The sequence below is a fragment of the Periophthalmus magnuspinnatus genome, chromosome 21 (assembly GCF_009829125.3).
Source record: "Periophthalmus magnuspinnatus isolate fPerMag1 chromosome 21, fPerMag1.2.pri, whole genome shotgun sequence".
NCBI classification, from domain to species: domain Eukaryota; kingdom Metazoa; phylum Chordata; class Actinopteri; order Gobiiformes; family Gobiidae; genus Periophthalmus; species Periophthalmus magnuspinnatus.
This window is the reverse complement of record NC_047146.1, coordinates 10,751,004-10,771,926: the sequence shown is the minus strand read 5'-3', so window position 1 is coordinate 10,771,926 and position 20,923 is coordinate 10,751,004. Positions and strand designations below refer to the sequence as shown.

The window sequence follows — 20,923 nt, the reverse complement described above, 5'->3', positions numbered from 1 at the left end:
GTGTTCAGAAAAATGTTTTTTGGTTTGGTTATTCTATGGCTGTGCAATTCATGGATTTATTTGAGACTGAGATTCATGTCATTTCTGACATGATTGATTCTTTTAAACATGTCGACATGTCCACAGCCAATACTTAGGACAGACTTCAAACTTTGAAGGAAGGAATGTTTTTTTGATCAGGAAATTAATGTTCTAGTCAGAACTGAAGAAGCCACTTGGATGAGTGATGTCTTCACTCCATAACTTTTGTCCAGCTGACAGAAGTTAATTTTCTTTTGCAAAGCAATACATTAAAAATGAGACTGATCAATATGAAGAAAGAATGATACTGTCATATTGTCCAGCCCCAGGTTTATAGATGTTTTGTTTTTTATTTATTCAGCTGATTCAATATGGTAGTTGCTGTGTATTTCACTCAATGGAATAGCCAGATTACCAATATTGGACAGTAGTTAACTATATTCAATAACAATAGGACATAGCACCAGTATGGAATACACTGTATAGCAGCTCAGTACAAATATTTATTTTTAGAAATGTGACATTAACAGTATGTTGTATAAAATAACAGACAGTTGGATATACTTAGACGTATTATAGGTTTCCCTTTTTCATCATCATGCTCATCTCAGTTACTCCCACACTCAGCAAAGGTTTAATTGCATACAAACAGCTGAGGCACAGGTGTAGTTAAGAAAACAAACATTAGTACAGGATCTGGTATGCATCAACAAAATGCACTCAGCAACGATAAAAAAACGAATCCATAAACTCACCTATAGGAGTAACTGGACTGAACTGAGCCAGATGTTCAAAGTAACATACAGTAGGTGGCAGCAGAGTGACAATGAGATGCAGTTATGTAGTGAGAACATGACAGTAGGCCTACCATTTTTTGGCACAAACCCTTCTGTCTCTGCATTTCATTTGTAATATAGCACCTCAGAGTCATCAGCTGGTCTGTCTATAAACCAGACAGAACTGTACAGAATGACTCGATTAATATTACTGTTGAGTATATCAACATGTGCTTGAAAATGTACTTCATATTTTGCATGTTTACTAAATCAAAATGGAAACTCAGCTTTGAAACAAAATCCAGACCAATACAACGTGCTACACATCAGCTACTCTCATGGTCACTCTTAGTTTTGGCATACACACCCTCTTAACACAAGCTGTCTCTATTGGCTGCTTTTGTGCATGGCATTCATTGTAATGGACCCCAGCCTTTATCTGACATTTACAAAACATTCAGATATTTACATTGGCTACCAGATATAATCACCAATACATTTGAGACATACACAATAGAAATGATTCAAGCCATTTTCAGAAAAACAAAACAAAACATGGATACACTATATTAAGGTACTCAAGTATAAATACTGTACAAGTATTTGCAAAAAGAGTTAAATAGAGGCATAAAGGACCTTTTTGCAGCAATGGTTTCAGTTTGCAACTAGGCTTTTGTAAAATGCCTTGGTCACCATGGTAACACTTAAAAAGAGAAGACAGGCCGAGACAGATCCCAGTGTTCACCGTACCTATACTGTCTTCCAGACAAAGTAGAACTAACGCTGCCTGCATCCTGATTGGCTCATCCAGTCTGTGCGGGAACAGCCCAGCAGGCACTCACTGGCACATGCAAATGACAGGATCTGTAGTGCATAGAATACCTGATCTCTGGTGCCAGGACCGAGGAACTCAAGCAATGTGCCTCCAGTGTGGGCCCATTTGTTCTGTCTCCGGGGACGATACAAACACATAAACATGTATGTGAAAAAGTACAAAAAACAGTACAAAAACTTTTCTTTCATCGTGAAAACTCCTTTGAGTAGCTCAACAGTGAGAATAAGGTCTAAATGTGTTTTTCTGCTAAACTGATGTTTCCGACTGGAGCAGCAGCAAAAATTTGTGGGACTTGGGGTCGACGTACTCCTCCGTGAGGCGGATGTAAGGGATGCCTTTGACAGTGACGGCTAAACTAAAGTCCAGACACTTGAGCAGGAACTCTGTGCCCTGCTTCAGACCTGTGGTGACAGAGGCTTCACTCACTAGTGTCCACTGGTCAGCCATCCAGCGCTCACGGCCATACTGCAGGGTGGGCCCCGGGGACAGGTACGTCTCTAGGAATGCCTGTACACACACACACACAGAAAGAGTGCATTTATTATCAGCCAAACATAAATACAAACTATACACTTTATATCTATAATCCATCCATCCATCCATCCATTTTCTTCCGCTTATCCGGGGCCGGGTCGCGGGGGCAGCAGTCTAAGCAGGGACTCCCAGACTTCCCTCACCCTGGACACGTCCTCCAGCTCCTCCGGTGGGACCCCAAGGCGTTCCCAGGCCAGCCGAGAGACATAGTCCCTCCAGCGTGTCCTGGGTCTTCCCCGGGGCCTCCTCCCGGTGGGACATGCCCAGAACACCTCCCTAGGGAGGCGTCCAGGAGGCATCCTGAGCAGATGCCCGAGCCACCTCAGCTGGTTCCTCTCAACGTGTAGGAGCAGCGGCTCTACTCCGAGCTCCTCCCGTGTGACCGAGCTCCTCACCCTATCCCTAAGGGTGCGCCCGGCCACTCTGCGGAGGAAGCCCATTTCAGCCGCTTGTATCCGCGATCTTGTCCTTTCGGTCATTACCCAAAGCTCATGACCATAGGTGAGGGTAGGAACGTAGATTGACCGGTAAATCGAGAGCTTCGCCTTCCGGCTCAGCTCCTTCTTTACCACAACGGACCGATACAGCGACCGCATCACTGCAGACGCTGCACCGATCCGCCTGTCAATCTCACGCTCCATCCTTCCCTCACTCGTGAACAAGACCCCGAGATACTTGAACTCCTCCACTTGGGGCAGAGACTCACCACCCACCCGGAGAGAGCAAACCACCTTTTTCCGGTCGAGAACCATGGCCTCGGATTTGGAGGAGCTGATTCTCATCCCAGCCGCTTCACACTCGGCTGCAAACAGCAGAGATGAAATCCTGTGGTTCCCAAACCAGACCCCCTCCGGCCCCTGGCTGCGCCTAGAAATTCTGTCCATAAAAATAATGAACAGAACCGGTGACAAAGGGCAGCCCTGGCGGAGTCCAACATGCACTGGGAACAGGTCTGACTTACTGCCGGCAATGCGAACACAGCTCCTGCTCCGGTCATACAGGGACCGGACAGCCCTTAGCAAAGAGCCCCGGACCCCATACTCCCAGAGCACCCCCCAAAGGACACCACGAGGGACACGGTCGAATGCCTTCTCCAGATCCACAAAACACATGTGGACTGGTTGGGCATACTCCCATGAGCCCTCGAGGACCCGATGGAGAGTATAGAGCTGGTCCAGTGTTCCACGACCAGGACGAAAACCACACTGCTCCTCCTGAATCCGAGGTTCGACTATCGGTCGGATTCTCCTCTCCAGTACCCTGGAATAGACCTTACCGGGAAGGCTGAGGAGTGTGATTCCCCTGTAATTGGAACACACCCTCCGGTCCCCCTTCTTATACAGAGGGACCACCACCCCGGTCTGCCATTCCACAGGTACTGTCCCCGACCGCCACGCGATGTTGCAGAGACGTGTCAGCCAAGACAGTCCCACAACATCCAGAGACTTGAGGTACTCAGGACGGATCTCATCCACCCCCGGAGCCTTGCCACCGAGGAGCTTGCCAACCACCTCAGTGACTTCAGCCAGGGTGATATATCTATAATATAAAACAAAATTATTCACAATTCTCTTCTGACCTTTGGACTCATGTTGTTAACCAAGCAGAAGGAAAGGTGCTTCTGAATGCTTTCCATGCTGTGGCAATGCTGCCTCCTGGTGGTACGGAGGTACTTCTGCAGGGCCCGGGCCAGAGATGGGAACACAGCCAGAGCAGCTTCACGGACATCCATGATGTCAGATGGAGTAGCCTGTTCATCCTCTTTCTTCATGCGGCGCACATGTGTAAAAGCCTCCTCTACAGCCACGACCAGCCTGTTAGCATGAAAAGGTAACTAGCACTCTATCTCAGATGGGTCGCCTCACATATTAGACGGGTAATATACAATTGGCATGTTATGTTATTGGATTAAATGACCTGAAGGAGGATATGATACTTCACCTGGCTCTGCGCTTGCGTACTCTCCTCTCATAGTCTGCCTCCTCATAGTACAGCTCATTATGGGCGCTGTCTTTGCGTTTGGAGGCAGCTGCGCCCATTGGCCGTGACTGATTGCCATTACCAGGCTGCGCCCCCGCTGCGTTCCCTGGAGCTGTGCCAGAAGGACAGGACAAAGGCAAATTGGTCATATTGGCTCGATGTGGATAGAGGGTCTCCTGACCCCTCCACACCATGATTAATGACCTATGTCTCAATTTGTAGAGGAGTAAATGAGAGGAGTGACTTATGACGTTTGTTAGGGGACTATAAGCACTTTCTAACAATGAATGTCAATATCTTTATCCTGACCATTGGATAAGCTATTTGGAGAGATGCTTCTGCTTTAAATCTTGTGTACATTCATTCTATTGTTACAACCAGGCCATTGTGAATATATTTTGTTTGTACAGAGGCATAGGATGTTCATGAGATGTTATTGTTTGTGAATGATGTGGTCATTGATCATTATCTGCATATTTGTGTATTCAGCGCTTGGTATGCATCAAATTCTGGCATTTTGCACAGAAATAAAAAAAAGAAAAAAACATGTAAATGAGCATATTTTATTTAATTATTTGCAGTTTAACCCTGGAGATCATATTTATATGATACAAACCATCAGCTCTGAATGGTTGTAAATACAGTTAAAAAGGGTGGGGGTTAAAATGAAAAGGCAACATTGTAGATGGCAGTGGGAGGAAGGAGAGATGTGGCAGAATGTGAGAAACGAGCAATGCTCTGATGAATTATTTAAGGATTGAAATTCCACAGCCCTCTGAGGATTTTGCACCACAATTTGATAGTGAGGGGGGCTGGGTGAGGGAGGTGCTAATGCTATCAGGACATGATATCATGTACTGTATCCCTGTTAACAGCACATATGTCTGGTGGCTCTATGGAGTGGACGGGCGACTGCTGTGAGCAGCATTTGATCTACAACATGGTGTGCACCATGTGCAAAAGGCAATGCAACACAGGCCAAGCTGAGATTACTGTGGATCAGTGCTTTATGGATACTGCTCATTATGGTGGGTGGTGCTTCCTTCAACCATGCAATTTGCAACAAACTGTTACTCTCAAAAAGGTATGTTCTTATGAGATTTGTTAAAGCTATTTCTCAACAAATATAAAATACATTTTAAACTGTCCAGAAAAAAAATATATTATATTAACATTAAAACATAATTACAAACGTACTTCTAAATCATGCTTGAACACACAATAATGGGATGGAGTAGTTTCATCCCAAAGATGACTTACCATCCACATTGTAGACCTTTAGCCCGGCTAAGTGCTTAGCTGAACGCTGCTTGGAGGCAGTGAGGAGGGCAGGGTTATGCACCGGGAAGTCTCTGTAGTAATACTCCAAAATGGAGAGGGCTGCTCTTTGAATGCTGTAAGGGAAAAACATATGAACATATTTGCTTCTACCATCCACACAACATTAGTGCCACAATGCGAAATACAGTGAAAAAATCTTAATCAAACACAAAACCATAATGTGAGACCAAACCTAAAATCAAATCTAAAACTAAATCATTACAATAAATTAACAGGATACTTGAGATTTGCTTTATAGTTATGTCACGATCACAGTTTAACCAAAACAAAGTGAGGCAACTGGGTGATTGGACCCATGCCCACCTCTACACAGTTACTATGGTGTCTGTAAACAATGGCAGCAAAGTGCTGGACAGGAAGACTGATGAGTAATTCAGTTATAGCCTCTGTCTTCTCCTGCAATTATCTTTACTTCAGCAAGGCACAACCAAGACTCAACATTTATTCTGTCTTGTGCCAATATAAATGCACATTATGTGCATGTATTTGGTGTGCAGTAGTACCTGAGTTGACCGATGTTGTAATAGTGAGTTTCTCCGTCAGTTGAGCGCATCACACACACACTGTAACAGGGTTGAAGATGACGCAGCTCCAGTAAAACTACAGCCAGATAGTGGACAAAGAGCTGGGAGTCCACAAGAGACACTGCAAACTGGACAATACCATGATAGTCCTCATCCTGTGTGGAACAAATGCTCGGTGAATGAATGCACTCATGGTACTAAACCGCTATTGCATAAGCACATGTTCACTTAGGCAATATTACTCTAAAATGCCTAAAGTAGATTAAAAGGGCTTGCTTCATCTTACCTGAGCATCAAGAATGCGAACGCCATAGAAGAGCCAGTAGGACATAGTGAGCAGTAGAGTGAGTGTGGTGAGAAAGGCACGATATACGTCCACTCTGGGGAGGCTGGCCCTGCCCGGTCGGAGGAACAGAGCCCAGATAGCCAACAGGAGAATCAGGAGCTTGAAAGAGATGGAGAGAAATAGACCCTCACAGGCGGACCCACACGCCTGCAGTCGGTCTGGCCATAACAGAGCCGGCAGCAGCAGAAACACTAAAGGTGTGGCAGCCACCAGTAAGCCCACAAACACGCCCAGAGCAACGGGCAGGTACCTCCGCACGTTCTGGGTGCGGTCCTGGATCTCCTTCCCCAAACCCACCACCTCCTCCTGGGACACACTCAGCTCTGATGTCCCAGTCACAGCGGTCGTGGTTTCTCCCCAGTTATCATCCTGAAACACAGAAAGACATTTAAAAAAAGTCCCATCACTTAATTGTACATATACACAGTAAAATTTGCACATGGTATTTTCACTTTGCATGTTAACAGGCAGTGTGCTGTTTATGCATTTACCAAAATGTTTAACGCAAAGAAAAGGGATTATGCTAAATAGTGCACCATAAAATAAATAAAAAATAAAGAAAGACATCTGTTTTTGTGTGGAGAAAAAAACTAGCCCATTTTTCAATTACTCCGAGGACGTATTGATGCCATGTTTGAAACTTGGGAGGTTTGCTCATTATGTCAAGCAACAGAGAATATGACAGAGAATGACAATAGCACATCCACATGCTCCACTCACAGACACAAAGCAAATTACTACAGCAGATGCTCCAGCCCATCACTGCATATTAGAGTCATTTTTAATTCTTCCCAGATGACAGGGTTGTTTTAGACAAGATTTTTTTTCCAGCACAGGGAAAAAGCTGAAGAATAAATGACATCTATTCCAAAGGGACATTTTTTCCTTTGTGGCTGTCATTAATATGTGTCATTAGACCTTTATAGTTCCCAGGAGCTTTTAGTGCTTTCACATGTGTGTGTGAATATAATTAAAAAAAACAGTACTGAATTTTGTTTAATACCAAAACCCAAATTTGAAACAAAAAAAGATTATTTGTGGTGAAATCTTACTGTTAGATCTAATTAGTGACCTACATTTCCCATTAGTGTTCACACCAAATTAATTCAGCCATAGTGAAAAAACATGCAGCAGACGAATGATCCCATGTGGAGGAGGGGCTAGGTATAGCCTGATAGATATGACATTGAGCTGTCTGGTTTACATAGCCCTCTGCTGTACAACCTGTTTGGTGGTCTTCAGTAGGTATAATATGTGACTAATTTTGTTTTCCATCTCAAAACATAAGGATGAAAAAGATTCTATGAAGTAACTGCACTTCTGTGAATGAGCCTTTCCAGTGGGATTATAAAACAATATCTTGGTTCATGTGTGAAGGGAGAAACTATATAGTCAGCTAAATGTAGTGCAGTGCTTCAGGGCGCCACGCACAAAGAAAAAGCCTTACAAATAATAGTCTGGTTCCTCACACACAGCTGAAGTTTCACACAAGAATGATTCTTTGATCATAATTTATTTATTTTAAAAATATTAGTATATTTATTTCTTAAAGGAGACATATTGTTCATTTTGTTGAGCTTTGAACCCTGTTTTCCCCACAGCTTATTCACTATTGTAATTTGAGTGAGTCCATGTACGTTTAAACAATCTTTATTGTCCTAGATTTGAAGTGGCATTTCTCTGAAAAGTTTCACATACCCTCATTGCTGAGACAAGCTGGTAGATACATTTGTGGATGTGGATACATCTGATATATTAAAGACTGTCTAAGTATCCACTGTAATGAAGCTAAGGTGGGAGACACAAATAGTGAAGCAGACTGGAGCTACAGCTTGCTTGGCACTATTCTTATCTGGCAACGAATTAATGGAAAATGGTTGGGCACTTTTTCTATCACAAAATAGCAGTCATTAGCACACATAAGGCTGCCAACTACAAAACATAATGCTAAGTGGAATTAACAATCTTGATGTGTGTCAGACTGTTTTAGCCTTTTCCCCAAAATAAGTCTGAAATAATACTATGACAATTTGGGGGATTTTTGCAAGAAAGTGGTGAATACATCATCTTTGAAACAAACAGTCCATGGTGGTGCAAACATCTAAAGGAAACTGAAGCTGCTGCCTTCTGGCACAAAGACTAACAAAGCACATGGCGGCTCGCAGTGACAGAACTGGCGCTCTTCCTCTGACTCACACTCGCATTGGGACACAGGGCTGTCACCCAACACTCCCGCCTTATGTCATCGGCATGCATGTAAACATGGAGGATTATTCATATCAGCTTTCCTCAAAGTGCAGTTTGCTAGGCTAATCTCAGTTTGTGAAAATGTCTCTGTGATATCAGCATTACAGTCGCTCCCAAAAGCCCTGGCCGGTTTGATTTGGAAAATGTGGTGGTGGTGGTAAATGTCAGTTCTTCAGTATTACAGAGTTTAGAATGATTTGACTGGGGGAGGGGGCATGCTATTACAATAGTAGATTAAATTACACTGGCCACAATGGACACTATGAGCTGACAATCACATGACAACATGGAATGTGGTGGCCATGCCAAAAGGGAATGCCAGGAAGAGGAACAAAAAGGGCCAGACTGAAAGAAATTATTAAAAGCCTAAAATCCCATTTCCATCCAGCCAATGTAAAAAATGATTTGATGTGTGCAAATCATTTACAGATGACTGACCCAAGAAGATACGTGAATGGGGTAATGGTCAGAAAAAAAATCATATATTTTTCTATACTTTATACGACATACTTGAAACTTAGTACTTTATGTCATCCTTGCTCAAAACCTGGTTCATTCTTCTTTCAAAGAGGACAGTCTGACACAGCTTCACTCTCACATAACATACTTTCCATGCAGTCCTCTGAAAGGGAGTCTAACCCTTGGACCTTTCTGATGCAGTGTTATTATAGTCACTGTGGGTCAGTGAGATGCCAGCTGTGAGAGTAACTTTATGAGGTTATGATCCAACATAAACTCTTAAACTAAGTCTTGTGATTATTCACAAAGGAATGTGGTTATCCAGAAATACAGAGCCTTAATTGTAGTACAACATAGTTCTTTGTACCTGTGCGTCGTCCCCGTGATCAGCCGCTGGAGCGGGCTCTCCGGGCAGGGGCTCTCCATTGTGGACAGGAGACTCCTGAGATGGACTGTCAGGGGGGTTTAAGACCACCGACCGCTCTGAACGACTGCTGTCTTTACTGCTGCTGGCCTTGTGTCGTTCACGGCTTCGATCTCTGCAAAAAGATGACATATATTTCACATGAAGTTCAAAATAAACGTCAATCTCAATGTTCACATTCATGGGTTTCAGTATGATGACAAATTATGAGCAATTTTAATAATTCATTAAAATATTATACATTTTGAATGGGGGAAAGTGTTGCATTGCAACAGGAAATTGACACCCATAAATAGGCTACTTTCCTGAACAAATTATTTGAAGCACACACAGCTTTTTTATCATATCAGACATTAGGCCATACTGTAAGAACAAGTGTGACAAACCATTACATTATGGTATGTTTTGGCCGTGCTTGTGTTGAAGAGACCAATTCTAATAGAGCCTGGATAGAAATGAAAGGTGTATATTCCTGCATGTAACGCCATGTGTAAGGCCTTGACAGCAGGACATTTTCCCATTTGCAGTGAATCACTATAATGGTTTTGTGCTACTGCACTGGGATGTCATGTCTGTTTGCTGTCTCTGCCTTTTGCCTTTCTTGGTTGATGTGTTTTTTTACCATACGCCAAAGAATTTCTTTCAGTTTTAAAGTTTGTTTGATCAATTCAATATTATTTATATAGCACATTTAAATACAACTTAAGCTGCCCAAAGTGTTTCACACAGATCAAAATAAGGACAAGGAGGTACTACTCACGTGTGCCGGTTGGACCTGCCCGAGCGGCTAGAGTAGCCTGAGTGAGTGGACTCTGTGTCCATGTTGGCTCAGAGCGTCTGATTGGCCAGTGTAGAGGAGAGGGGAGCAGAGGAGCTGTAAAAGGTGGGGTACCTCCAGCACTCAAAGAGAGGGATGGGTTGCTATAGAGACAGACTTGAGGAAGTAACAGCAACTGAGATCCAGCACGAGGGCTTGTTTGGGATCCACATTGACCTGAAAATGTACAAATAAGGAGCAGTGAACAAAGTGACACACTTGTTTTCACTGTTAAAATGATTATTAATAAAAGTAGCAATATCATAAAAGTCAGCAAATCTGTAATGCTTTTCTTTTAAAAGACAAAGATGTGTGAATATAAAATACTCGTTCTGAGCACCTAGCAGGATCACCCATGATCATTTCCAAAAAACAGTTGCCCATTTCCATTAATGACCTACTCCAGCCTGCTTCAGTATCTATCCATCTATGTCAGGCTTTTGAGCTGTGCCCTGAAACACACATGCCCATCCATTCTAATGCATGCTGCCTAATGTATGTGCCTAAGTGCTTCCCCATGCATGACCGTCCATTCAGGCCTTAATCTACTCTGTGTCTGTCTCCCAGCTGTTGTCCTGACAACCACCTGCCTGTCAACAGCCACTGCTGAGTCTCTCTAAGTGGGATGATCCTTCTCACATCACTTACAAGATTATAGTATTGTATATGTACTGTATATGTACTGTACTGTACTGTACTGTATGTATGTGTGTATGTATGTGTGTGTTTGTGTCTGTATGTATGTCTGTATGTATGTATGTGTGTATGTATGTATGTAGGGGTGTGTATGTATGTATGTATGTATGTGTGTGTGTATGTATGTGTGCATGTGTGTATTCCCATTTCATTTCAATAATATTGCGTTGTGTTGTAGGTTTACCAATAGTGTTACAACCACATTTCTATTTCTAATGGCATCATTGTTATATGCACTGTAAATTATGTATATTAACATGGACCAACATGCTCTTCACAACTCAGAGCATCAAATTTTAAACAAGAGAGTTATGACAGAAGACAGCCATCTTTCATCTCCACCCCATCACTGCAGCATCCACTGTTACCGCGGCAACGGATGAGGCAGGGGGGCCTATCAAGCAGCAGTAATCAATCACCCCACTGAGGGTAAATGTGTGTTATATGCCTCTTTATAGAAGAGAGGGGATAAGAGAGAGGGAGTAGAGAGCAAACAATACCTTTGGACTAAAATGGTTAAATTCAAAAAGCCTGGGTTTGAATAAAGCTGTTAACCCCCTGAGTGCTGATCTGTGGACACGTGGCGGCGATATGTGGGTTACAATCATATACTGAAGAGGCACTGATCCAAGAGATGAGCATGAAGGGCCATAGTGAACCAGGCCATGTGGAAAATCTGCACCACAGGGTAAAAAAAACTATCAATTACAAACCCACGGATAGTTATGAATAAAGGATGCAGGGTAACAGGGAAGTACGGTTTCCTCCTCGAGTTAGAAAGATTCAGCAGCCCCCCTTTGATGGGAGAGAGGGGTCGCCCTGCACTGTATGAGCGTGCGTACGTCACTGTGAAGCGTTCTGGTCGGCTGCACCTCGAAGAGAGTCACGAGAGCAGAAAGTGACACTAATGTAAAACAAACTCTGATTAGTGTGTTTGTTTAACGCATTCAGCCGGACACACAGTGGGAGTTATGTACGAGTATGTACGAGCCCTATGGGGAGGGCTGCTGCAAAATATCCTCTCAGTGTTGTTAATAGTGACAGATCTTTATACATGTATTGTTGTTACAGTATTTCAAAGACTATATTGCAGTATTTCAACAAATGTATTGCATATATCATGTTTGTGACAGAAGAAATTCATCAAAGAGACTCAGATTTAGTAGTTGAGTAAGGGTCTAGAGCTGATTGTGTTCATTTGTTATAGACTTTTATGTCATAGTTTTAAAGTGCTTATTATGTTTTATTATATAAGTTAAATAGCAACAATTGTTTCTCTTTGTCACATTTTTATACTAAAGCTAGATTGACCTTGATTCATTTTTGCTAAAATACAGAATACAGAAGACATAAAACGTTTACCAGGTTTTGTTTCATATAATAGGCCCAATTGAGATATTAACCATGAACCATGTCAAAAACAAACAAACAAAAAGGCTTTTTTATTCATAAAAGGCAAATCGAATTCTGACTTTCCTTCTAGTTCTTTACTAAACTACTGGCAGTTGTTAGGTGAAGTTACAACTCTCTGTCTTTAGCGCAGTTTAAGATTAGACTAAAAAGCCACCTCTTCTCCTTGGCATTTAATACAGGCTAGACAGGGTATCTTGGTGTTTTATTGGTACTTTATTTTTTATTGTTCTTTGCCTATCGTTTTTATGTGTATATTTATTTTCTGTAGAAAATGAAGCACTTTGGGCAGCTGAAGTTGTATTTGCATGTGCTATATAAATAAAATTGAATTGGAAAAGAAAATATTATTAATGTAATGTTATTGCATATTTGTCCAAGTCTGACCAGCTCTAGCCTGTTAGAGCTGATACCGTGCTGGCTCCAAACGGCAGCCTCACAGCCTTATGCCGAGCACATGGCGAGGCCTGGTCTCCATGACACCTGCACCCTCACCCCATTAGCTCCGTCTTCCTCTGCCTGTATTGAACATGCCTTTGATGTACCATGAGATAATCTACCTGATACAACAACTAGCACTGTTCATTTGTACACCGCAACGCACACTGCATAGAATTGTGAAAGCCAAACCAGTTTTAAAATACAAAATTAATTAAAAAGAGCAGAGAGAGTAAGACAATCCTCTAAGCCTATAGTAAAACCACTGTTAATTCGAATAGTGAACGTCTTTGTGCTGGGATATTTATAGTGATAGTCATCTCCAATCCCTCCTCGGACTTCGGATAAACCAGAGGAACAGCTGCTGATTAACATATTATTGTACTACGGCTCCACTCACATCACACAAGCTGTAGGTCTACACACATTCCACACAGACTGCCCTTGGACACAGACCTTTGCCTCATTTTATAGACCCTTGCCCCAAATTTGGACATGTTAAGGTTAAATTCATACAACAACCACCTTTAGTTGCAATAAGCATCTGGCACTTCAATGTTAAACTTCAATATCGCTTTTTACATCTAGATAATTATTAAAACACTTGACCTTTGGGAGACAGTTGAGGGTCTTTGGCATGCCCCCCTCCTTGCCCTCTCACTCACACCTCTGCACTTTAACACAAGCAGCAGTAAAAAAGAGAAAGTTAAGACCTGACACACAGCACAGGAATGCAAAGTTAGGCTTCTTGTTCACTCAACTGGAACTAAAAAGGGTAGGCTACGTCGTAAGGTAAAAGTTACAGATAAGAAAATGTGTCACGTGCAAACGACTGAGGCAAAACAAAGAAATATTTGTAATTACGTTTGTTAACAGTAATTTGATCATATGTGTTTGGATTGACAGTTTACAGGTGAGATATAACCCATAATAGTGTCCTTCTGTGGTTCAAGCAGTCTATTTTTATTCTAGTTTGATGTAGGCTATGTTTTATTTAGATACTTTTCTTTTCTCAGAGTTTGACACTGTATGGTCACCACCCACACCTTTGCCAAATAAAAATATAACCTGTTCAGTGTTCATAATGCCTAAAATATCAATGACTGCTCTCGTTTTCCTCCATAGATCTGCCTTTAACCAATCAGCGTTTTAAAATAATATAGTACTCCACAGTGGCCCTTTGAGACTATGGGGTTTTCCATTCATTCATTCATTCACATTACGCCCAACCAGCTGTATACACTGTATCCTCCAGGCAGCTGGTGATGATGGCGATATGCACCACCACACTGAGAGGGAAAAGGGCAGCATAAGCCTCTTTTTTAACGCTACTGTCTCAACGGAACCGGCTGTAGTAGATGCTATCCCCCGTGCAGCAGTCTCGGTTACAATGGATCCGCTTTCATCCTGAAGCAATGAGATCAGAGGCTTTACAATCGGACACCGTTTCGTGCAAATTAAACAATAACTGGCGAATTGAACGTAAAATAATGCAAATAATAACCCAAAGTGTACTCTAATCAAGGGGATATAATGAAGGAAAAGCAGCACCATGCCCGGATATCCTAAGGAGCTGTTCAAAACCCTCCATAGCAGCAGTGGACTTCATCATTAATCCTTGTGGGGTGTTGTACCCCAGGCTATGAGCTGTCAGGGCACAAGCCGGTAAAATCATGCTAAATGTTAAAATAAAATAACATAAAAGGGGTAAACGTACCGTATTTCTGCTTCACATGTGTGCCCCCATGTTTTTCCTGTCCCGGTGTGGGAGGGGGGATCTGTGTAGCCAAACGTTGCGCTTTTTTCCACTGTGAAGGGCGTCTCTGCTCCGGCTGCAGCTCTTCAGACGAGCCTGGCCATTGTGGCGAAAACCACAGAGGGAGGCAGCGCCGAGGTACACTCACAAGTGCACGAACAGGGGCAATGTTTCAGCACTTACCGCTAGAGGGCGCGCTTTACGGCACATTGTTGCATGCGTAAAACACGACATTTTGCCAACCAGCTGTTAATAAATCCATCCGGGTTTAAATCACACCTGGATTTTTAATATTAGGGTCTTACTTGCCTTCACAAAATATTACGCAATAAAATATTCAGTTACTAATCAGTTTGGCAATAAGATGCAACATGCTTCTCCAAAATGATTTAAAAACCTCGCCATGGATTTTTATCATGAGATAGTAACAGTTCTTATAAACTCTTTGGACATTCTATAATATAAAGCCTACATTAAAGCTACATTTCCTCCCTGATAGGTCACTTGTGTTGAGATAACAATGGGGCCCCACATACCTATTTAATATCTGACAGGCTACTTTCACTGTTAAAATGTTGACCAATCTATTTAAAATGTAAAATCTTAAATTCTGATTCAGATTTTGAGCATGCAGCATCTTTTATACCGGAAGTGCATAGAAACACAAAGGCCTGTCACTGCTTCTGCTGGAGTGGACATGAACAATACCACATGCCCCTGGAGCCACATTACGCACAGAGGTACACACAAAGACAGCAGAGAGTGACTAATGGAGAGGAGAAGTAAAGAGCCGGGCCTTCCACATCCTGAGCTCATAAAACACAACCTCTGGGCAAGAGTAGGCTAAGGCAGTAAGAACCCGCAGAGCAGCATAATGGACCATACATAGACCTGTATTTGCACAAGAAGTTTAATATTATTATAAAGTGATAAATATGTGTCAAATATATTAGCAATGATTTCAAATAAATAAAATGAAATACACAAAATATAATATTCCAAAAATAAACATAAATAAACGACACTGCTTAAAAACCACTGGGTTCATCATGAATTTTTTTTTTTTTTTACAGGCCATTTTTTATGATGTGTCCTTCTCTGTCAAAGTAACGTCCTTACACATCCAGCACGTGACTGAGGTATGAAATGTAACGAATGGCCAGTCTGAGTATCTCTATCTTGGACAGTTTCTTGTCCGGAGGCAGGATGGGGAGCAGTTTTCTGAGCTCAGCAAACGCCACGTTGAAAGCCACCACACGCACACGCTCTCTGCTCGCGTGCGCACAGCGGTATTTGGGGGTGGCGCGCCTCCTTCGTCTCCTTTCCTCCCTGCTCTGACTGGGCATGCGTCCTCCGAGGCCCATTGAGGAGGTTGTTTCGGTCCACAATAAGGTCTGGTCCGAAGTCAGCGTCATCTTGTTGGCTAAGGGTTAGAAACAGATAAAAAGGTAAATTGGTCTTTTTAATTAGACTCTTGAGTTCATACAGTAAAGGCAGGACAAATGCATAAATATGTAAAGATTTGGCCATCAATTTGGGAAGTGGTGGTCCCCCGTATAGTGAATATAAGGGTGCGGTTGTGCTGGCCTCTAGTGGTGGACGAATAGGCAACTTTACGCACTGGCGCTGTCCGACGTGCTGAACGTAATTACACAGCGTGATATTGTCAAGGCTACCATTATTTAAACATATAGATTTATGTCACAGTTCCCCAATAATGTTTAGTTAGAATTTGTCAATGTTTTATTTGGACGTTGTTAAGAAGATTTATGCTGTGTTTGGTTTAGTAAAATACTACTGAAGAAAAATCCGCACACCAAAAATACTCTACAGGCTATACATTTTCAAAGCGAAGAAAGTAGTTCTCCCACACAGTAATATAATAACAGTAGCCTATAGTGAAGTTAAATCATAAACAAACAAACTTGCCTTCCCGTACGAGCTACATAAAAAGCAGAAGAAAATGAGAAAAATACTCTCAAGTTGTCCCTCGAAGCTGTATTTTCCTCAGTCGCTCTTGAAGCAGTAATGTCAGATTTAAAGCCAGTATAATATTCGCCGTACACTTCCTCTGAGCTTTATGTGCCTATAGAGTTCAGTGTTGTCTGGTCCTTTCATGCTGCCCCGCCTGCACAGCTGTGCGTAAAGCCCCGTCTGTGACGCCACGCACAAAGCCACACGAGCATGGCCGGCAATCTACTGCTTTTTATTTCGTATTTGTGAAACACTTTTTTTTAATATAAAGAGTTTTTAAAAGTTATATTAGCATACTTTATTGGGTTAGTAAGGCTGCAAGTGATACCACACGTAATCAAAGAGAAGAGAATGTAGTTTGTTCACATTTTTGTGGGTGTGATTGTAAACGTCCTTTAGGCCTTTAGTAAGGCATAATGCATAATTTGACTTTATGACACACATATATATATATATATATATATATATATATATATATATATATATATATATATATATATATATATATATATATATATATATATATATATATATATATATATATATACACACACAACAAACAACAACAACAAAAAAACAACAAAAAAACAAAACAAAACACAAAACACAAAACACACACACACACACACACACACACACACACACACACACACACACAAAAACACCACTGCAGTTGACTCATTTGTTCTTCATTTGAACTGCCAATTTGTATGTATAAATGAATCACTAACCAAAATCATGGAGCTTATGTGATTATAGAGTTTTGATATTCAATGTGACATTGAGCAAAAGGTAATGTATAAAACTCTAAGACATAGGGACCCTGCTGGTCCCTATGAGTGAACTGTATGAGATGCTGGAGGTTGAAGTGTGTTGTATGTGTGCACTGCCCCATCTGTTGTAGCAGTAAATTCTGTTAATTAAGGCTCTATATTTTTTAAAAAGCTGAATTTTAGGAACATCATTTACTACATTTGTTATTTTTAATTTGCTTGTGAGAAACAAGTTTTTGTTTCTAGAAAGTGCCATGCAGCAAATTACACTACATCTAGTTAAGGCACTGAATTATCAAATTTAACAAACAATTGTAAAGACCCTAAAGAAATAAAACATTAGCCATGAATTTTCATGTATTGTACACTTCATGTCCTCCCCCATATTCCGCTCAGTCTGGACACCATCTGTCTAAAGGCCACAGCGCTGCATCCTGCTCATATATTTTACATGCATCTCTCTATAGGCCAGTGACTGTGTATGGCCAATCTGTTGTATTTCTTTTTTGAAAGAGATGAGAGATTTGAAAGGCTGTGAAAATGATTGCACAGTTAATTTAACCCCCCCAAAAAAACAAAAAACAAAACAAAAACACTTTCTATAAAGAAACCATTGATGGAGAGAATACAGCCTATCTCACACCAGTTTGATGAGTAAGAGTATCTGTTCACTTCCTCACAACAACGTAGACTAATAATTGATTATTTAATATAAACTTTAGATTTATAACATAATTAAATCCAGCCCTTGAAAACAATGCGTTTTTATTTTGACATACACCTTAAGATTGTGCTGTGAGATGCATAAAACTCATCTCTAAATGTCCCTGATTACTGCAATAATCATAGTGAATTTGAAGGTTTCAGTGCAGCTGAGTCATAACGGCTGTGATGCCAAAAAATCTGCCAGTTTACAGCCGACCATCTGTGAGACTGTTGCTCACTTTGCTCCTACGCACCTCTTACATATTTGGCAATGATTTTGACATAAATAAACAGATTAGGATTCCATTAAACAATAAAGTAAACAAACTGAGCAAACAACAAATTGTTTTGTGATATTTAGAAATATATTTTTCTTTAATTTTATTTGATAACAAGAGAAGCGTTTTCTAAGCCTTGTGGGCATTATTTCAATTGTGTGGATGGCAAAAAAATCTTAATGATGGAATGATATTGTATAAGTTGATAGAGTCTATATTAAAGGCCTGTATGGGCCTATAGTTTTCATTGCGCTCATATCTGTAAAAAAAATATTGGTAGCAGTAAATAGTACTAAACTATCTCCTCGAACAAAAACCCAATTTATAGATGTACTCATCATTACTTTAAGTAACATCGAAGTGAAGTTTCATGAGAATGTCATCAGTGCGCTCTCAAATTGTGATCAGGCTGTGACCGAGTGCGTGTAATGTACAAACCAACCACAAGATGGCACCATTGACCTTTTTGAAATCACTCCGCTTCTCCAAACTCCCGGCGTCTCTGTGAGGTGATCAGCAGTGGTTTTGGATTTCATGTCAAAACTTGTCAAAACACAAACTCGAGATATCGTGTAACCCACAAATCAAAACTCACCAAAGACATTCATAGAACAACACGTGACCCTGTGTCAGCGGTGAGGAGCGTGCAGCCCTGGGGTAGAGAGCACGTCATGAAAAAAATGATGCTTTGAGCTATTAGTGTGGTCATGGTGTGAACAACAGGAAAGCCACACTCAACCACAAATGAACCTCATTCCTTTATCGTTTGGTATCTCTATTGTGACTCCAGATGTCCAAAGTTTGTGGGATGCTTTTGTGTGTATGCAGCCCTCTAATACAGTAGTTGTGTATTAGCCCCGCCCCACAGAGGCTGCTTCTAATCTATAGGACGTCTCAATTGATTATGGCCCCAGATGTGTGCCAGTCTGGCACGCTCTTGTTTGACTTTGATGCCCACTGCTCCTCCTTTCCCTCTTTTTACTTTTACAGGGCAGTGTTCGTGAGTGGGCCCGACCGCAGACAACGGTTTCTTACTGTTGGAAAGTATAGTGTAATGCAAAAGGAAAACAGAGCTGGAAAAGCAGGAGGACAGGGCTGAGAGGAGCAATATGTCCAGTCTCCTTCATGTGGTTTAGAGACATGGTGCAATGGCACACTGTGATAATGCATACTGTATGCAGGCAAAACCACATAGGCTATCGACTTTAAATGAAAAAGCTCAAATTACAAGACCTGGATTTAGTCCAGTACACTCTCAGAAGCAAGCTTTTGGTGCTGCATAAAACTCTTATTTGGATGAATCACTTCACGTGTTTAAATTTTAATTAACCTTGGAGATGGATTCTAGGTAGCTACTTACTTCATAAATGTTTAGAAATTAAACTATATGTAGCCTTAAAAAGGTATTACAATCACAAGTTTTCTCTTTCTCAGTTTATGGACAGCATATACTGCAGCAGCAGAGGCTGCAGTAGCGCTCATTAATTATTGGATGGTTCTGGAGTTTAGGTGGTCAAGCTGTTTATGTTATATAAAAGATGTCTAAATGTAAAAGAACTCTCTTTGTTCTGAATCATCGCTACCTAAACCCCAGCACATGTGGCCAATTATTTATCAGGGCCACACTTGTTTGTGTCTAAATGCAGGTTAAGTCACTGGCAGCGCCGGTTCAGTTGTGATTGTAGTACTTTTTTTAAACTGGAAGAACGCAGGCTATACACATTTCCTTTAACACAAATGACACGCAGGCCTTTTTATTTCATGATAATTTGTCAATAAACTGGTGAATATTTTTTCCACTATTATCTCAAAGGTTTACTGTTGCCATAGTGAATCCTCTTAATTTGAGCTTTCACTCCCAAGTAGAAGTCACAGAATAAACTCCAACATGACTAAATTTGCCCAGACTGGTTTGCTATAATATGATTCAGCCTGTTTTGAGTAAAAAAGTACACTCTTTCTCAAGCAAATAGGAACATTTTTGCCTCAAGTAGCAGCTGGAAGCAGGAAGACTATTGTGAGTTTATCCTGTGATTAAAGTACAAAATAGTGTGCAGCTGGCTTCCCCAATACAACATACACACAACCATATAATCTTGGCTCAAAATGGAGAAATGTCTTCCAGATATGAGCAGAGAAGTCAGTAGAGGTCTTCTTTGTACGAGCTTATTGACTTGTGATTGACAGCACCTGTGTGAGTGAGCCTGAGCCAATAGGACTGCGGCATAAATATCACAGCTGAATGTTGGCCTGGGATGAGCTGCTTCTGAGAGTTGTCTGTTGGCTTCGAAATGGGTGAGATTATATTCAGATAACATCAGTATTCCATTATGTGTATGTTATGTTTGATCTACCCCTCTAGCAATGGCATTTTTTACTTGCAGCAAGCAAAGTCTTGATTGTGTATGCTCACCAAAGCCCCAGCTCATTCAGTGCTGCTGCCAAAGATGCTGCTGTGGAGGTTTTGAAGTCCGAGAACTGCACGGTGGAGGTGTCTGACTTGTATGCCATGAACTTCAAAGCCACTGCTACTGCTGAAGACATCACTGGTGCGGAGGAGTACTATCCCACCAGCATGACAAGTAGATC

The 20,923-nt window shown here is 41.5% G+C and overlaps 3 protein-coding genes across 4 annotated transcripts in view; 1 reads left to right on the top strand and 2 right to left on the bottom strand.

Annotated features, from left to right (window-relative positions):
• LOC117388846 (ribosyldihydronicotinamide dehydrogenase [quinone]-like) overlaps positions 1 to 20,923 on the top strand; it is a 186,929-nt gene that overhangs the window by 164,840 nt on the left and 1,166 nt on the right. For both annotated transcript variants that reach the window (XM_055230525.1, XM_055230524.1), the window contains exon 2: positions 20,718 to 20,883. In XM_055230525.1, coding sequence (XP_055086500.1) covers positions 20,718 to 20,883 — 166 coding nt within the window. The remainder of the gene's footprint in view (positions 1 to 20,717; positions 20,884 to 20,923) is intronic.
• On the bottom strand, positions 539 to 14,712 carry LOC117389709 (vang-like protein 1). The gene is made up of 9 exons (XM_033987423.2): positions 14,566 to 14,712; positions 10,248 to 10,481; positions 9,431 to 9,602; positions 6,298 to 6,726; positions 5,991 to 6,166; positions 5,407 to 5,540; positions 4,108 to 4,258; positions 3,746 to 3,980; positions 539 to 2,139 (listed from the first exon to the last, which is right to left on the bottom strand). The coding sequence occupies exons 2-9, from the start codon at positions 10,307 to 10,309 to the stop codon at positions 1,879 to 1,881; spliced, it is 1,620 nt and encodes a 539-aa protein (XP_033843314.1). The 5' UTR covers positions 10,310 to 10,481; positions 14,566 to 14,712; the 3' UTR covers positions 539 to 1,878.
• LOC117388847 (helix-loop-helix protein 1-like) lies at positions 15,720 to 16,019 on the bottom strand. The gene has a single exon (XM_033986403.1). It carries the CDS (start codon positions 16,017 to 16,019, stop codon positions 15,720 to 15,722), a length of 300 nt encoding a protein of 99 aa, XP_033842294.1.